Source organism: Meleagris gallopavo, chromosome 2 (genome assembly GCF_905368555.1).
Source record: "Meleagris gallopavo chromosome 2, MGAL_WU_HG_1.1, whole genome shotgun sequence".
Lineage (NCBI taxonomy): Eukaryota > Metazoa > Chordata > Aves > Galliformes > Phasianidae > Meleagris > Meleagris gallopavo.
Genome location: NC_139405.1, coordinates 37,288,867 through 37,307,561, shown reverse-complemented (window position 1 = coordinate 37,307,561; position 18,695 = coordinate 37,288,867). Strand labels below are relative to the sequence as shown.

At 37.4% G+C, this 18,695-nt stretch overlaps 1 protein-coding gene across 4 annotated transcripts in view; it reads right to left on the bottom strand.

The window, feature by feature from the left end:
* Nucleotides 1-8,514: 8,514 nt before the first annotated feature.
* Nucleotides 8,515-18,695, bottom strand: part of LOC100550123 (guanine nucleotide-binding protein G(I)/G(S)/G(O) subunit gamma-4) — a 98,139-nt gene continuing 87,958 nt past the window's right edge. For all 4 annotated transcript variants that reach the window (XM_085219696.1, XM_085219693.1, XM_085219695.1 and 1 more), the window contains 2 exons: nt 14,424-14,529; nt 8,515-8,820 (listed from right to left, as the gene is read on the bottom strand). In XM_085219696.1, coding sequence (XP_085075822.1) covers nt 8,692-8,820; nt 14,424-14,529 — 235 coding nt within the window. In that variant the 3' untranslated portion in view covers nt 8,515-8,691. The remainder of the gene's footprint in view (nt 8,821-14,423; nt 14,530-18,695) is intronic.

Below are 18,695 nucleotides of genomic sequence, written 5' to 3'. Positions count from 1 at the left end.
CAGAGATTCAAAGAACTAAGAAGGTCAAAAAGGCAGCATTTCCTTCACAGAAACCACATTGACTGGACTCTCCATAGCAATACCACAGTGCTTCAGGGCTTGGTTGCTACAGAACTAAATCTCACATTCCCTTCATATAGTTGGTATTAAAACAACCCGTAGCTAGGATCTGTAAGACCCACCAAAACTAGAGCACTGTGGGGTATCATAAGTTGCACTGGTTTTATTCCAGGGGATTTATTTATTTGTTGGTTTTTAATGAAGGCTGTCCTGTGCTTCCCAATTGGAGAATGGAGCTTCTTGAAGCTATTTCACTCTGTCGCTGTTTGGGCTGAGCATTGCAGTGACAACGATCTGTTTTACACTCAAATTTGAGAAGTTTGGTAAGCCTTTAAGCTTTGATGATTTATGTCATCCAAACTTGGTCTTCTTCCTTGATGTTTCCTGTACAGGCACACAGCTCTGATTTGTAGCAGGAGCCACAGTTTAGAATGGCTTCACTGAGATCCAGGAATGTCCTGTAGGGTCTTCCTTTCACTGGCATTGCAAGAACCTGTCAATGAAACAGCTCTTGCATATTCAGGCAAAGGTAATCCAAATTCCTCATCTCTTTTTCCTTCATGGTAAGATGGAGCTCTGCATTTCATTTCCTCTCACCAAAAGGCCACATGAGCATCGTGGTGACAAGAAGTCGCCATGCTTTATTGTAGAGGGAGATAAATTAGAATAATCCTTATAATGTTTTGGCAAGAAGAGGTTGTTCAGTTTTATTTTTGTTAATCAGAATCAGCCCAACCTGCACAAGAATTCACATTAACAGCCACACAAAACCGTTTTGCAGAGCACCACAGTGATCCAGATCTATCAATACAGCAATAATAAGTTTCAGTTCTCATTTAACTCCTTGTGATTATCAGAACAATCAAAAACATAGAAATAGACTCAAAACTGCCCATATGGTAGCAACAACACATTGACAGGCAAAGAACAAACAGGAATGTCTTGCAGAGAGCTGAATTAGTCTAAAACAGCCAATAACCAGGCAACAGCCAGCGGTGGGGTTAGATGCTTTGTGTCTAGCTAACAAACAGCTATTTTCAACAAGAAGTAGAAAGGCTTGAAGATGTGGATACAAGAAGTTAGGGGTTCCAGGAAGTCCTGCAGAGACCTATGGCAGCAAGTATGCTTTTTAAGCACTCAGCTGGCAGAGCATTAAGCTGCTGAGGGTATTACAAGACAGATTGACTATGTGCTATTTATCACCATTTTATTATTAACTGTCATTGGATAGACAGTACACAGGCTTATTTTTACATGACTGGAGGCTCTTAAGCCCACACAGTGCTTACCCTACTTAGAACGGATGCGAGAATGCACCAGATGGCTGATTCATTTGTTGCAGAAGATGCCGTGTGAATGAGGTGGCCCACGAAAGAAACAGTGTTACAAGTGTAAGGTAGGCTCATTGCTACTCAGGAGGATTGGATTTGTCATTGCCTCGTGGGGCAGGAGAAAAATCATGAAACTAAGTATTCTACACTGTTTTATTCCCTCCGTTTCTGGGCACTTGGCTTGCAAAAGTCACTCCAATTTGTAGCGGTGAGGAGTTGCAGCTGAAGTGCAAGTGAGAAATACGGCTTCATGTGTTGAAAAAGCAAAGCACTCTGGGAAGGTGAGGACTGGCAATTTCACCTGTCCTGCTCAGCCTCTGCCTCAGCTTTGCACTGTACTGGGAGTACTTCCACCCTCTTGTTCCTGCAGGGTACTGTGGAGATACTCTGTGAAGCAGTCACTCATGAGCACCACAGCAGAGTCCATCAGGGTCTGCTTCTGCCTTGAAAGCAGAATTTGTAAGTAAATCAGGCCTGGGGCTACACGATGAATAAAGATGCCAAAACAGTATTGAAGAACTGCTCATTAATTGAGCACTGCCTATACCATGCCTTGTGGGAATTCCTGCAGTGTAAGTGTGTAATAGTAGTGCATACAAATTAGAGAGGCAAGTGCAAGTTGCATAAACAAATTTAGCTCTGACATTTCTTAAAAGAGTTTAACTTAACCACTGTAGTGATCTTTTAATATATTTGTGTTCAGATACTGTTTTTATACCCATGAATGTGTTCGGTCTTGTTGCAATTTTTTTTTTTTTTTTAAGCTGGTATAGACAATTGTTTACAGCCTCCTGATTTTTGTCAAATAGATATTTTATAGCTACTCTCTGTAGATGCTTTCTAGAATCTGAAGCAAACACGTACAATCTGAGTAGAAAAGACCTTGAAGAGGATATTACCAAGACATTCCTTATATTCTCAGCATTTCCATTTAGATTTTGTTTTCATAAGAATCTTAATATCTGAAGTTGCTTCTTAATCTTCTGAGGATATGACTGTCATCATACAAATACAATTACATTCATGTATCAACACCACAAATATGTATTGGAAATTCATATCTGTTGTGTTCTGGTGAATACGATGAAAGATTCGTATGCTCTCTTCAGGGAAATCTCTCAGACAAGAATCACGATCAGTAGCGAAAAATCTTTGCAACAAGAAAGGTAAGAACAGTTTTACAGAAAAATTCAAGTGAGCTACACTTGCCAGAGAGAAACAGTTACACTGTAAAGATTTTTAAGGCCATGGCAAATTGAAAGACTTTTAAAAGTCACAGTGGTTCTTTTCTATAAATGCAAAGTTAACAGAAAGTCTGGGTCATCCCTTCCTTTCACACACACACACACACACACAGAAAGCCCACCACAACAGTGCATCTTTTTAGAGTACGCTATACAAAGAACAAAGGGCTGTCCTATGCAGCCTGAAGTTCAAAGGCACAACAGGGTATAGTACAGTGAGAGGACACGTAACAGACAGATTTTTATGCCATACCTCACGCATTTTCAGTAAAATACTGTTCTGAACATAGGTAGTGGTGTATGTTCCATTCTGTCTGAGTTCTCACCCTGCAGTATGGGGAAAAGTATTTCCTAGATTATAATAACTGGGAAATAGTACTCAGAAATAAAATTAAGCAACAAACAAACATCAAAAGCAACAACTACAACAACAAACGGAAGCCAGGAACAAAGGAATAATGCAGCTCCCAGCCACATGAAAGCTCTTGCACAGTTCTGCAAAGAGGAAGGAAAGCAAAATGCAAAATTCATTACCAGAGGCTCACTGTTCCACAACTCAGGGCAGTTTGTAATGATATCACTGATGAAAGGAGAAAAGGGGAAATAGTGGCACAACTGGTTGTGTTTGGTAATGAAGAAGAGTAATGTTTCAAACTGGAAAACACAATTCAGGATGGAAATACACAGCAACTCCAACTCATATCCTCAAAGATTGTCACAAAGTTTCAGTTATTTTTTGTTTGTTCTTTTTTCTTACGACCTATTTAGCCAATCTGTATATTCAACTTTCATTTTCTCCTAAACTGAGAAGTCTGGAACTGAACTGCTGAAGCCTCAGAAGTTACAGGTGATACCTTACCAAGTGCAGACCGTGAAAATTGAAGTGCTTGCTGTCCAGCACCTAATAATTTAAAGTACTCTTTGTAGGCCATTCTAGTTGAGGCTTGATATTTTTTTTTTGTCTCAGCTGGCTATTTGTCAGTGTATCAGTAGGTGGCAGTCATAGACGATCCTGCACAATTTCTGCCTCATAAAAGAAATTTAGGAAGGAAAAAAAGCCTATTTTAGGGTAAAGTTGCTCCTTTTGTGCTTTCACAAATGTAGGTGGTGAAAATCTACTTCATGCCTCATATATACATCTTCCTGTAACAGACAGAAAAGTTCTTCCCATAACAGTTCTGGTATTTTTTGATGTACTTAATTTAATCATGTCATAATCCTGAATTAAATTAGATGCAAATATGTAATGTATATTTCAAATACCACTTTCCCCAAAGATTAAATATGCAGATGCCTTTAACATTTCATACAGCACTCTGGTAATTTTGCCTGCTGTTTTTCCACACTTTATAGTACTATTTAAGACAGTGTAATGTCTTAAACTCATTATTGCTTTTCAATACAAGAAACCTTTATTTCTAAGGAATCACCCCCTCCCCCACATCTCCTTTAGTCTCTTTGAAGAAAGAAATCCAGCAACCCCAAAGATTAGCTATAACCCTGGCATTTTCTAGGACAAGATGGATACAGATTTTTATCTTCTTTCAACAAGAATACAGGAAAGCTGATATTTCAGGCCTTTCCAAAGTCCACTTTTTGTTAATCCTTTCACAAAAGAAATTCAGCTCAATAAACAATTGCTGCATTAATGTTCCTGACTGTTCTTTCCTTCTGCTACAGCTAATGGTATCGTTGTAAGTCTCTGCAACAAAATGTTGCTGTCTCATTAAACCCTGACAGGTTCTTTGTTACCATGCCTCTCAGAGCCTCCTGGTAACGGTTCCTGCATTTACCTTTGCGTCACTAACAGCAAAGTTCATATTTATTTTAATCTGTAGCGCAACATAGAATAACTTAACTTAAATTTACCTCTGTTTATTCATCTACTTTCTCCGTAGCTTCATGGAGACAAGCTTAAAAATCCTACCTGCTATCAGTAGCCCAGCAGCTTGCTGCTAATTTAATGCACGATAAAGAAAACAAAGATGAGGAAATTGATATATAGTAGAGTAGGTATAACAGTCAGAAAGACCAACATGATGGAAAGGTGATACAAGACACGTAACAACTGAGGGCTAACAATAGAAAGGTGTTAAAAGGAAGGAGAAAAGGACTGCTCACCCATCTCCAGGGAACCTGGGCCCACAGAAAAAAAAAAAAAAACTCCACAAGACCAAGAATTCCAATTAGAGCTCAGTCAGCTCTTAAATGAGGTCTAAGAGATGTGCAGCTGAGCTCCACCCCTTCTGGTCACACAGCTCAATTGCCTTCACCTGTGCTCCCAGGGCTGACCGGTCCTTTCCCCAGGTGCTCGATCAGTGGTTCAGGCTGTGACTCAGCAGTTACCATACAGTAGGAAATAATTTCAATATCAAAATGATTACATTTTAAATTCAACATAAAACAAGGAGATTGATCTAAGGAATGGAGACCAGCCAGCCCTACAGGTAATATTGATACACTATAGTTTACTACTAATCTACCAATGGGAAGTCTTCTTTCATCACAGCACAGACACAAGGAAGAAAGAATATGAAGAAATCTTACTAACAATGTTGAAATTTCTTCAATCCAATTCTGTTCCAAGTTTCTCATTACATGAGACGACAGCTGCAACTTGCACTGTTAACAGTGAACATGCGTTATTCTCTGGGCCTGAAATACACAGTAATATGTCTACTGGCATATGAAATAAAGCTCTGATAGCTGAGTGCAACACTAGAAGGGTAAATGGCCTGGTCTTGTTCTCACTGAAGGTAGTGGGAACCAAATCAGATAGTTTGATGCAAATAAAAACTCGTTGCTTCTTGCCTTTAGAAAACCTTTCTGTTGGACAAAGCCGTATTCTGGAGGACTGTTTTTTATTGTTTTTTGAAAACATGTTGTACTTAATGAAGCGATGTGCACCTATTTTTAGAAAAATCTTCAAGAAATTTTAGGTATTTGTTTGTAGAATTTGAGGTAGATTGTTTGAGCATATTTGAAACACAAATATCAATAGCAGATTAGCTAAATCAAATGTCAAAGCAGCAAAAAATGCAATAACGACAAGGACATTTTATGGATTGCAGGAATAAGAAGAAAAGACATTCTTTAAAATGTTGATTTTTGGACCAAGTTGGCACAAAAAAACAAAAAAACAACAGATGATGTCCTTTTCATTCGCGGGACAGTATTTTGATCCTAATTGATCCAAAGATGTAAAAATTATTTTGAACTTCTCATCCTCCAGGTTTCTTTTTTACCCGTTTTCCTCCCAGCAGTTTAGCAGTAGTATATGTTTATTCAAGGAACTAGCAGATAAGGTGCAGTGATATTGGAGAAGGCTGTCCTGTCCTCCAAGGAAGTGTTATGCTTACACAGTTTAACTTCTTCAGGTACATTATAGATATCTGCTATAATAAATACACAATTTACAGTACTCAGTGTGTTTCCTTCCTTAACATGAGAAGCATGAAGCCACCTTAAGAGAGAATTTTTATCTCAAGAACTGATGAAAGAAACCACAAACATAGGAAGCTAGCTATTAAGCTTATAAGAGATTCAGTATGTTCACAACCACTCAAGAAAAGCTTTCTTTCTTTTCTTTTTGCAGAAAAATCCTATGTACAAACCAATCAATCACCTTTTCTGGGTAACACTGAATTTTTGCAAATACAGCTCTTGAAATGAGTGATGTTCAAAGCTATCACAAAATGTTTCAATCTCAAGACTTCAGATGTTAATTGGAAAAGGAAAGCAAGCTATTTGCACTACTGTAATAAGCTGCAGCAATTTTGTTATGTTAGACGGGAGTGTTAATGATGAGACACAAATGCAAGTTTTTACAAAGCCTCTGAGAATTAAGCAGTATGTCCTATATTCCTCTTCCTTGCTGTTCCAGTGAAAACCATACAAGTGGAAGAACAAATGAAAATGTTGTCATGGTGATCAGAGCAGTTACCGAGCCATTTACTGTGTAGGAAGGATTCCCTAAAGAACCTTATTAAGCATTTTGTTGCTCCTTTTTAACAAATGTTTTCAGAAAGCCATTTTTATTTCACTGCTGAAGTAAGCCAAAGCCTGTTTCTCTGCCCTCCAAAATAAAGCTGAGCATGACAAGCATCAATAAATATTGTTAAAAGTTTGGAATGGGAGCCAAGACAGAGCCTAAATAAAAAGACTTACTCGAGATGTTTGATTGTTTTTCAGAATAGTGACTGTGAAACAGCTCTGTGCTAACTAGATTATTGATGAGCTCAGTTGGCAAATGAATAAACAAACCTTTAAATGAAAGGCATCATGAAACTCTATTGGTTACAAGGAATATGATTTTTTATGATAATACTACTATAATATGGTAAAATGTTATTTTTCAAGAATATTTCACGAATAAATATGTAGGTTTGGTGTTTGATCTGGTGAAGGAGCTAGCCTGCAGCAGAACCCCAGTCCAAACCCATCTGTGTGCACTCTGGTAGATGAATGCGGGTGGCTGCATCATATTATTTATTCAAGTTATTGGCAAAGAAAGCTAAACCTGACCAATGAAGACAATGTTGTATTTTTCCTGCACAAAACAGTAAAACAGACATAATGCTAAAAATACATTAAGAGGCAAGAACGTGCTCTTTGGGCTAAATGCAAACTTCATTCATCAAACCACCAAATTTTTAGCATCTAAACTGAACACGTAAGTATATCACAAGACTTGGCACCTCAGCTTGAAGGTACTTAAGGCACAGAAGGAATCCAAGTTTCTGTTCCATTATGGACGGCTGTTTGAAGCACTGACTTACTGAGTAATAGAATTTCCTAACAAAATTGTTTTCTGCCTCACTTGTGGTGCTGACTTCATATGCACTCTTATGGAGGGAAATTTCCACTGTACACGTAGAAGTGAGGTACCTCTCCTAATATATCAGGATAGAGAGCTTTCACTTCATTTCGAAGTAAGGAAATCAAAGAGAAAAAAAAAAAAACAACACAAAAAAACCAGTTGTTTCCATCAGGTGCCTCAATCGAGCTTAATTCATATTCCTCCATACCTCATTCTTTTTCTTGAGTTGCACTTTAGACAAAGCCGTAAGAAAAAACCTCTCAGAACCTCAGCAAATAACTTGCTGGTAACTTTTCTCACAATGCCTAAAGTCTGTGGCTTCAAAACATACAAGCATAGTGCCTGTTGATGGCATGGTGGTCTTGATGAGTATTCCGAAATAACCTTATTTTACTATTGCTCTCCATACCCATAAATGGTGAAAGCATGTAGAGAGCTGCTTAGAAAATGTAATCCATCTTCCAGTACCAATCAGGGCAGAATTTACACCCTTCCCTGAGCCCCATAGGAAGACATGATACATTACAGATCAGTTCACGTTCTAAAATACTTTATATCATCATCATTCAAAATAAGATGCAAGCAGCCATGTTTCCCCACAGTTTTATTGATGCAGTCGTAGTATATAACTATACTTCTTCATTTTACCTGTAGTTACAGTACTTCCTAACTCAGATTGTTTCTGTAGTCAAGTTTACTACAGCCTTCACAAAACATACTTATTATAAAACATCACTTATTGTTTAAGACTGACCATTCCAAACATCGTAGATCACTGGCATTTTTTCCTTAATAGTGCCTCTTGTGGAAAGGTCACACTACTCCTTTTAGATAAAAATTTGTAAAGGCAAATGAATTAAATTCATCTTCTGAAGAAAATAAGAATGTTAAAAATAGCTTCAGAGTCGGTATGACTCATTTAGGTCTCAGAAAAATCTATGACTGGCAAAGATATCTACAACTCGATACTGTACTAGATACTTCCATTAAGAACCACGGAGTCTTTATGAAAACTGAAATGAAATTTATGCACTGGTCTGAAAAATAAGGATTACCTTGATTTTTTTTTAGGATTTTTATTTTTATTTTATTTATTTATTAACAGGAAATGCACTACCTTCTAAAAACACTGTCATTCTAGGTTAAATATTGGTATCTGAGGAAAATATGCTAAATCCAAAAACATGCATCACTGATACCAAATTTTAACATACAATATTTTTAGTTGAAAACCGACTCAAAGGATAGTGCAAAAGAGTTTCTTCTCCCTGAAGGGATTTTCAGATGCAGGCACTGGAATAATAAGGGGATCTTCTCCAATATGAGCATCACAGTATGCCAGTAAGTCTGCTGCAGCCTTGGATACCTACCAGAAGAGAAAAGAAGAACCTCTGTAACACTTAAATCCAAACCAATTGGCAACGCGTAAATATTCTTCACGTAACATGCAGAATTGGAAACTGTCTTCAAACAGTAAACTGCTTTACTCTTCATGTTACTGGATACCATAGCTCTGAATTTGCTCTTATTATACCTAATAAGCCTTATATACACTTTACCTAGTTCAGTGACAGGGCATGGTATTGACTTATATGATTAATATTCAGCTTTTCATCTCCATCAGTAGCGAGGTCAGGAGAATATACGCACTGAAATATCCATCTGCTGATTGGTAAGCAAAAGGGATCCTTCATGACAAATGTCTTTGAAGACACATGCCTTCCGAGGCCTTCTGCCTCAGTTCTTATTCCCAGGCATCAAAACAGCAAGTTGGAAAGTTTTCTACACACTCTCTCTATCTTTTCCACATCTGGAAGTGGAAAAAAAGATCTTGAGGCACGTGAGCATGGAAATGGAACTAAGAAATGAAATAATAAATCAGGAGTAAAAATAGTAATTTGTCATAGTTCTCATTTAAGCTAAATGAGATTAATCAGACTATTATCTTCTGTTTAGTATTATAAGTAATGTTTCACTCATCGCATTAAATTTGATCGTCACCTAAATATTTTTAAGCTTCTAAAATAAAAAAATTGTAAGGTCTCCAAATTCTAAAATCTGGCTTACCCTTACTATAAATAAACTATACATTCCCTATAGGAATGTAACAGTGTTTTGATACTCAAGATGTTTTGCAAAAAATGAAACATAAAATTATTTCAGGTTTAGCTAAAATCTTCAAACTTTTGCAACTTTGTGACTTGAAAATACTGTCGTTCAATTGTTTGTTTTTCTTTTCCCGCCTCAAGAACTTAGGACAGGCATACAAACATGGATTGCTTTTGTTCTGTTCAGTTCACAAGATATTTACAATTATCTGCATTTCTTCGCTTTGTTGAATTACTGCATTTTCAGTATTACAATAAAGAGAATGAGACAGTTTACAAAGTCTTTCCCCTGATCACCACGACAGATTTTCCTCAGTCAAACATTGAAGTCAGCATCTTTGCACAAATATAGCAAAGAGGAAAAATAAATCTGATTTCTGATATGTTTATGACAGGTGTGTCACCACTGTTGGCTTTAGCTTCCCCACACTGCTTGCTTTGGCAAAAGTCCATCCTGTGGTAGGCTTTAGATTAGCTCTACAAAGTCAATGGATGTCAATGATTCACACAACAATTAAATTAACTGCCGGAAAATAAGAAGTGACTTTCTATCTTTAAAATATCCACTAAATATGCCTTTGCAGAATGCTGAAACACAGATTTTCTGTGGTTGGCTTCCCAGTGTAGGCTATCTATCACCCAGCTGAAGAAGCAGGTGTGTTCAGGTTACTTAAAATTCGTTTGCTATGAATTAGTCTGCAAGACAAAAAACTGGGCAGAGGTAGGGCTATAATGGCCAAAAGTGTGGGAATGCTATATTCACAATTTTAAATTTACATGTGAATTTTTAAACAGCAGATTTTCCAAAGAGAAGCACAATGTAGACTGGTTATGAAATTCATATCGAGCCCCAAAAGATCAAAAGACAGCAAAGATGTTTTTCTGTGCTAATGACTTACGCTGACCTCAAGAAAATATAAATGAGCAGAAAATTCATTCACTGAAGAAATTTAACAAGTTTCCAGTAACTATAGGAGGAATCACAGGAGGAACCACAGCATCTTGGAGAAGTATTTTCAGGTAATGACAATCACCAGTATACTTATTTCCACTTTTCTATTTCTTTCAAGCTCAGCTGCATTTATCAAATTAAGGCAGTTTTACACTTTTGTTGATTTATTTGGTCCGAACTGTCTTTCATACGAACAGAGCAAGTGAAACTTTGAGCCATAGGTGCCTACAAAAAGGTTCAATAGTATTTACAGTTCTATATCATAAAAAAATTTACTACCATAAAATCTAATGGAGATCTACTCTAGTTCTCTGGGTCCTGCATAATGGATTTATTAAAGATGCTCAGCATACTCGTCTTCAACAACTAAGGTACTGAATAAGTTTATTAGGAAATATTTTATTCATGAAACCAACAACTTCTTAAGCAGATTGATATAAGATGACCAACTTTCCCATAATTGTCATGATTGTTCCACATATGGATAAGCTGCACCAGCCCAAGTATGTTGCTTTTTTTTTTTTTTTTTGAAGGTATAAATCCAGGGATATAATTTTCTAATTGTTTCTCTAGATATTACTGTGCTTAGACAGCATACAGCAACGAAGAGGATGGTACTGAGGAACACTATCACGTTTCTGTACGTTATCACAAGCTCAGCCTCCTAGCCTGTACTAAGCTGTATATTTTCATCCTTTAAGCAAGAAAAGGTGTGAGGAGGAGAAATCCTCCCACGGGGATTACACGGGTTATGAAACTGAATTATAGCAATTTCTTCACTGAAGAACTGAAATAGCTCATGCTTGTGCAGTGGAAAAATGACCACTTAGTATGGAGAGTTAAATTAGATGATCACTGCAGCAGCAGTGAACACATTGCCAACATTGCTCACAGCCACAGGAACCAAATTCAGAGCGGTGGCCAAAAAAATAAAGCGAAATACGATTTTGCCTCCAGTACATTTCCTGCTCAGTGTGATTATTCAGACCAACGGTGGCAGAAGACCTCTGCATTACGCATTATATTAAAGCTACAGCATAGATAGATAGCATTTTTAGCATGTGTCAGCATGCAGAGGTAACCTACTGGCCAACACTATGGTTTGTTACCGCACAAAATAATGTGCTACTCACCCTATTTCTGTCACAGAGGAAGTTAAATGAAGGCAAGGTCAGTCTATCATAGCTTCTATTCACCTTTAGGGGAATACTGCTAGGCAGTTTCTGGTCAGCTTTTAGCAAGACTTAAAGTAAAAGCATCTAATTTGAACATTCAAACAAAACTAGCACACATTTATCATTTCACCTCACCTGTGCAATATAGTTTGCTCTGCAGATGCAAAGTAATTTTTACATACTGCAGAAGTGGCTAAAAAAAAAATTAGACTCCAGTTTGATTGATGATTTCTAACAGAAAGTCAGCATTTCATTTTTTAAAAAACATTTAAAAATGTATATGTGGAGGGGATGGAATACCTCAGTATCACATCGATCTCACATTATAAAAGTATATGTATTCTGTTTAATGATAAATATGTCTGATTGTCAAATTACCAAAAGAAAAAGCCAAACAAGACGAAAACACTCAACTCTGATGCTTCTGATGCTTTGAAGAATCAGTCTTAGGAGGATTGTGGAATTTTACCATTACGTTTTAGAATAACAGAGGTGATAAAAACAGCCAAAGCTAGAACATAATCCTGTTAGCTGCACTAATAATTACAAGCTTCAATGACAGGGCAAAATGCTGCAATTTCGATGTCATCTGTCTTGTCATGGGTTGTGACTAATTACCATCTTTGCTTAGACACCCACTCTGCTTATCCTTTACATCTAAAACAAAGAGATTCACACACATATATTGCCAATCCCACCACATTAATCTCCCAACACTATTCAGAATCTGTTAGGAATATTTTCTATCTTCTTAAAAAAAAAAAGTAAGTGTAGTAATAGCTGATACACTATGGTGCTTAATGTCAGACCACTCCTCCTTGCTTTTCTGCTTATGAAGGGAAGATTAAATAGCGCTTTATACTTGGGACAACCATGATGAAGCACCAATATTATCTTTGCTTTCTCAACTTTACAGCGTTGGTAGATGCATTACTCTACAAGTCACGAGGCCATTGTTCATCTGATTTCATTTCATGTTTTCTAGCTCTGAATCTGCACCTCCTGCTTTCTATTTGCTTTGTTATAATCCCAGCCATTCCTTCTGCAGAGAAGACAGGTTTGATTTACAATCCATCGGGGATTTTTAAGGTTTACAAAAACCCACCACAGTAATACACCTTACAGTAACCAATTCACATGCCAATAACTTCATCCTCCCTTTTATAGCTGCCCTGTTCCTTTCACACTTCAACATTGAGTTGTTTTTGTGGAACCCCAAAACATTGCATTGCTTGCTGCTCTGAATGGTTATAGGACTTGATTATAAAGTCATTAAAAAACAAAACAAAACAAAACTGAATACAGTAGGGAATGGGTAACTATAAATGTATTTTAACTACAAAACTTTTATTGAGCAGACCCAATTGTTGCAACTGCTGTCCACAGAAAACAAAGTGCCTCTGTTGTAGAAAAATGAGCTGGAACATTTGATTTCCCTGATAACATAGGCACTTTGAAAAGTATCTTTTTAATGTTAACAATGTGGTCTTGTCTACTATGGGAATAACTACTTGGATAATAACTTGCAAAAGAGAGTCCGATTAAGTTATTTTGAAGGGACTGATCTTTTGTTAAATGCCCAGCAAATTTAAGTAGTTGCAAGAAGCCAGGAAAAATAACATTTCTCTAATTTTACAGCTATGATTTGAAAACTCAAATCTCCTACTGAAACCATTTGAAGCCTCTTGGCAAAATTTGCCAAGTACACACTTAATCATTTCAAAGATTAAAAGGAAAACAGATATTGAAATAAGAAAACCTACCTCTTTTCATAATCCCTCATCTACTTATTCAAAGGCATTCTAGAAATCAAGACATCAGCCTTTTGTGGATCATATTTAGTTTGTATTAGTATAATATAAGCATTAGTTATATTTTAGCTATACATTATGTTATCGTATATTTTGGAATACTGAAACATGTTAACTTTTCTGGTGTCTTTCTTGGTCCCAAGCTGAAAGGTAAAATAATTACACTTGTAAGCCAGATGATTGTTAGGTCTTGCTAGTGCCTGTGTTCTTTTTAATTAAACTAACTGCAAAAAGTAACCTATGTAATTCTTAAGTATGTAATTAAGAATGTCATTATACATCTAACAAATGAAGCTCTCTGCAAAACTGAGTTAATGATTTCATACTTGAAAGTTATAGTTTGATTATATAAAAGCAAGTTTTAAATAATCTACTAAGGATCAACAATTCAAATTACAAGAAGCTAGCCCACATTTTTCCAGCCCTTCCCTCTTCCACTCATTAACTTTCCTCCTTGTCAGTTCTGTTGCTCGCACAGCTGCAACATGACCTGAATCAGGGACTGATTCAACTGAAAACTAACCTGCACAGTTGTGCTGAAAAGGCAGACCTATACTGAAGGAAACAGAAATACCCATCTCTATGAGTGTACATCTATTTGTACTGAATTAGTCAAGATACTATACAAAATAGAAACTATAGGTATGCAAATTCAGCTCTGACAAGACAACACTAATAGCCGAAACAACTGAAATTTATTTGTGACTATTTGTGACTGATTATTTGTGTCAGTTGCACTAATATTTCTGACTCATAAATACTGTCTTTCTAATTAGTGAGTTTATGGCCTGATATTGTCTTATTTCTCAGCAAGATTTTTGATTTCAGGTGATCAGGTCTTTTTGGAATGTTATAGGGAGGTTATACCACAAACGAATTCAAATGAAATGAACTCAAGGTATGAAAAATAAGCCTAAGTTTACCTTCATCCTATCCATGTATGCTTCCATTTTTAATTGCTCCACAGCTTTCCTAGCTTGAGATATATTGGTTGTACTGTTTGACGTTAATTCCTTCATTTTGTTTTCCCTGGAGGAGGCAAAGTTGAGACAGTTTAGAAGTATAGCTAGCAAATACACACCAATTAGCAAGAAAACAGTTATCAAAATCTAACCAACCCCACCCCACCATACTGACCATGCCAGGCTGTAGGCTATAAATACAAATCAGATATCATTTATACTTGTTCCCTTGTTCAATAGTACCTGATTGCATCACATATTTGCATCTTCAACTGCAAGCACTGTTTGAATTCTGCAAACAATACGAGATTACACTGCCAGTATTTCAGTGCAGAAATTGTTACCCTGGTTCAGAGTGCCAGCACAGAACAGCTGTTCACAAACTGACCTTTCAGTCATTATGCAGTTTGGCTCCACACCCTAATTACACCTACTAACATGAGAAAAAGATCAGAAAAATGCACAATAATAATGAATGCCACACTGACCTCACTGAACATTGGAAATGGGGGTATTTTAAGGTAGAGAAAGGGTCAATATTTTGTCTATGGAATTAAGTAATTTAGAAATGAAATCATTGAGATTGAGAAGAAATAACACAGCAGTTTCCAATTTTTTCTTGGAGATCTCCAATGAAATAAAAAGAAGAATAACATATTATGTAGCATACTGTACTGCATATGACCTGGTGAAGTCCAGGGTAAACAAAAAATTTGACTCCACTAATTATTCCTTGCTTTTTAGTGTTTCCTTTGGAGATGAACAGATTGAGACAACATCCCAAGCTGGGCTCACACAGGAATTTCATAGTTCAGAGGTACTCATTAAGAAATACATAAGCATCAAGGCTAATTATCACGCACAGGGCTGGCAAGTCTTTTTTTTCACATCACCTTACAGCCCTCATTCTACCACCAGCACTAAATTACTATAAAACTGTATCACACAAGCACATTCTGCTCACCACCTCATGGTTACTGATATATGCTTTTGATGCAGCTCTTTATTTCAATTTAAGAGTACTACTTCTCAGAGCCACTGTAATTTCATTAAATGAACTCGTTATTCAGAAGAGTAGTCTAATGGGCTGGTACAGAAAAAAGCTTGACCTTAAATGTACTTGGAGTTTTAAAAAGAATTGACCAAAAGAAAAGAGATTGTTTGTATAATTGTTAGCTGGTATTTTTTCATTGTCAGCCTGATCATTTACAAATCTGGGAAATTACTACCATTTGTCTGAACGAAAACAAGTAGGACACACAAGGGATTAATATGGGCAAGCATACACATCTGCTCTGCTGAAGGGACAGGAACCCCAGTTCTGTACCTCTTCCCATCCTCAGTCTCCCACTTCTCTGTTTCACATCAAGTTGCCATTTACTCCAGGCATTTCTAATATAATTTAACTCCCTATTTCTCTTAGGGAGCAGCTGCAAAGTGTGCTCAAGAAAGCATTCCTGTATGTGGATGTAACTGCAGCCCATGAGGGCAAGGCAGATGGTCCATATCTGGTTCAAGGAACAGGTATAGTAAGGAGTGATATCCATAGGGATTTCAATTAAGCATTTGATAGCTGTGCTTACCATTTTTAAGAGCTGTTAGTAGATTAATCTGAAGGAAGTAAAGTACTACTGAGAAAGCTTTGGGAATAGCGAGGCCACGTTTGGGAAATGAGAGACAAAGACAGTGGAAGACGTCTGTGTGCCAAAGACCCAGCAGCTCATAGCTATCATTAAGTAAGCTGGTTTTTTTCTGCCCTTGGGAGTACTCAAGCAGTAGCGTTTCAGAAGTCATCCTGGTCCACAGATACTTTGACAAAAGAATGTAATTACTGCCTGATCTACGCCCAAGCTCAAACAGCATGATCTGGTCAAAGAGACACCTAATTAAGGTAGGTCAGTATTTGAGTGGTTTTCTTGAATTGCTCCTTCCTAAGGGCATGAGAGTAAATCAACTCATTACCATGCAGTTCTCATTGCTGTTACTAGATCAAATAAGATGAATAACCACTCTGGAACCTTAGATTTCCAACCCATGTGCCCTGGGTAGTCTGCACAGTACTTGTATAAACTTGGGAAGAAGAAATGCTACCTTTAATTATATTATGTGCCAAAATAATGTATGCCAAAACAAAGAACACTTTCAGTGCATGCATATGCTATTCAGATGGAACACGGGTTTCTCCCTGAAATGCACGCTAACTAAAACTGTGTTAGAACACAGAAATGGTACTTTTTCTCTCAGCATTCGTCTACAATCAACCAACTCATACTCCTCACAGAGTACAGAATTAAATGCATGTGGAAAAATTGGCTTTGCATAAAAGGCAACGTACAGTACAAAAGAAACCCCACAGCCAATCCACCAGCCCATCTTCAAACAGAGTTCAGGTATGTTCTGACTTGCAGTGGGCAAGGAGAAAGGCTTTGAAGCAGCCAGAAGACTGCAAAGTTCTGAATTAAAGCTCATCTCTGGGCTTCCTCCTTGACCTAACCTCCTAGCTTTTAAGGTTTGACCCATTTATAAAGACGAGAACAAACACATTTATCTTTGTTTACAAAATGATACTCCCACAAATATGAATCACTTGTTATCATCTTCATGGCTGGACTAATAATGACCACAGAGATGAAAAATCAAAGCTAAGTACAGAGGCATGTCTCCATTTGCTGCAGCACAAGTTGAGAGGCAAACAAGAAATCTGATTTTCAATAATGCATTTCAGCTAAACTGAATTAAGAGACTGAAACTCCATGAACAGTACAGAGAATTCCAGATCTCCTTAGCTTTTCTGGTAAATTTAATCAACCTCTGAAAGTTACACACTAGAATGAGAATATGTGAAATGTTACTGGTTGCAATGAAGCTGAAGAGAACAGTGTTTCCAGTAATTCCACCTGGTTTTTAAGCACTTTTAAGTGAAAAAGGGATTCAGGGATGGTCACAATGTCACTGAAATGCTTTTAAAAATCCAAACCCCGTTTTTTCAAATGATGCCACAACCATAGTGCATTCTGATATAACAAATGGGGCAAAAATTAGAAGAAAATCTGTATTACTCTGGTAAACTATTTCAGAAAACAATCAGAGTAGAAGACTTCATAAATAAACTTCAAAAAGGAAAAAAATCTGGCCAAAGGTATTTCAGCCACTGTAGAAAATTTCCATTTATCCCTAGTAAGAGGTTTGTTTATGCCGTGAGGCACATACATGTACTGTGTTCCAAATCCTGCTCCCCTCCTGACCTTTACACACACTTAAATATTTAACCATTATATTTCTGGAAGCGCTTAGCATCCATTTAAGTATCTAGTCTGTTTTTCCATATAGACAGTTTGGGTTCTAGAATTTATAAGGCAGATTTCTCCTGTTTCACACTTCACAACCTAAATATATCTCTGGATTCCCTCATGCACAAATAGAGCACTAGCATATCAGCTATGAGACTATCACACATTAGTGATGTTGACTATGAGAGTAGTTCCCATTCTAAAGCCAAACTATGATGTCTTAGCAGATAAGGCTTTGGCTGAGAATCCTCAGATTCTATGATATCCTCTGATAACCTTATACTCGATATTCTTTAATGAAACGACTTTGTTGCTCTGGATAGAAAAGAAATTGTAATAAGCAGACTATCTGTTTACATATCCCTCCTGTGAACTCTCATTCCCTGGGGTCAGATGAGAACTCCTCCAGCCGTGCTCCCATGGGATCTCTGTCTCAGTGTTCAGCTCCAGCCCACGGCCTGACAGACAGCCCTGAGCACTCTCTGCAGCACTCCCTGCAGACACTCAGGTGTTCTCCAGGCCTGCACGTTCCTGGCATGGCACACCAACATTTGTATCCTACGTGGTGGCAGGGTGCCCACAAGGAATAACTTCTCCCCATCTTTTCAATTACTTATAAAAGCCTCAAACCAGAAAGTGCTCAGCTGTGCTCACCATATTCATTTCTGCTTGTTTTTCCAGCAGTCTCCTATTAAGTTAGATCGATACAAAGGTACACAGGCTCTGATAGTCACCGTAGTTACAGTAACTATGTTAGTGAACAGACTATGTGCAGTCTGCATGTTACTGGTGTGTGCCAGTATTCCTAGATCACACAGGAGCTCATCTATCCGGAATATGGTTACGTAGTGTGCTGAGTTCATCCATCCGTTCTTGATGGCTCTTTAAGGGGAATGCTGACACAAAAGAACAGGGGCAGCAGATACATGGCCTTTTCCAGACG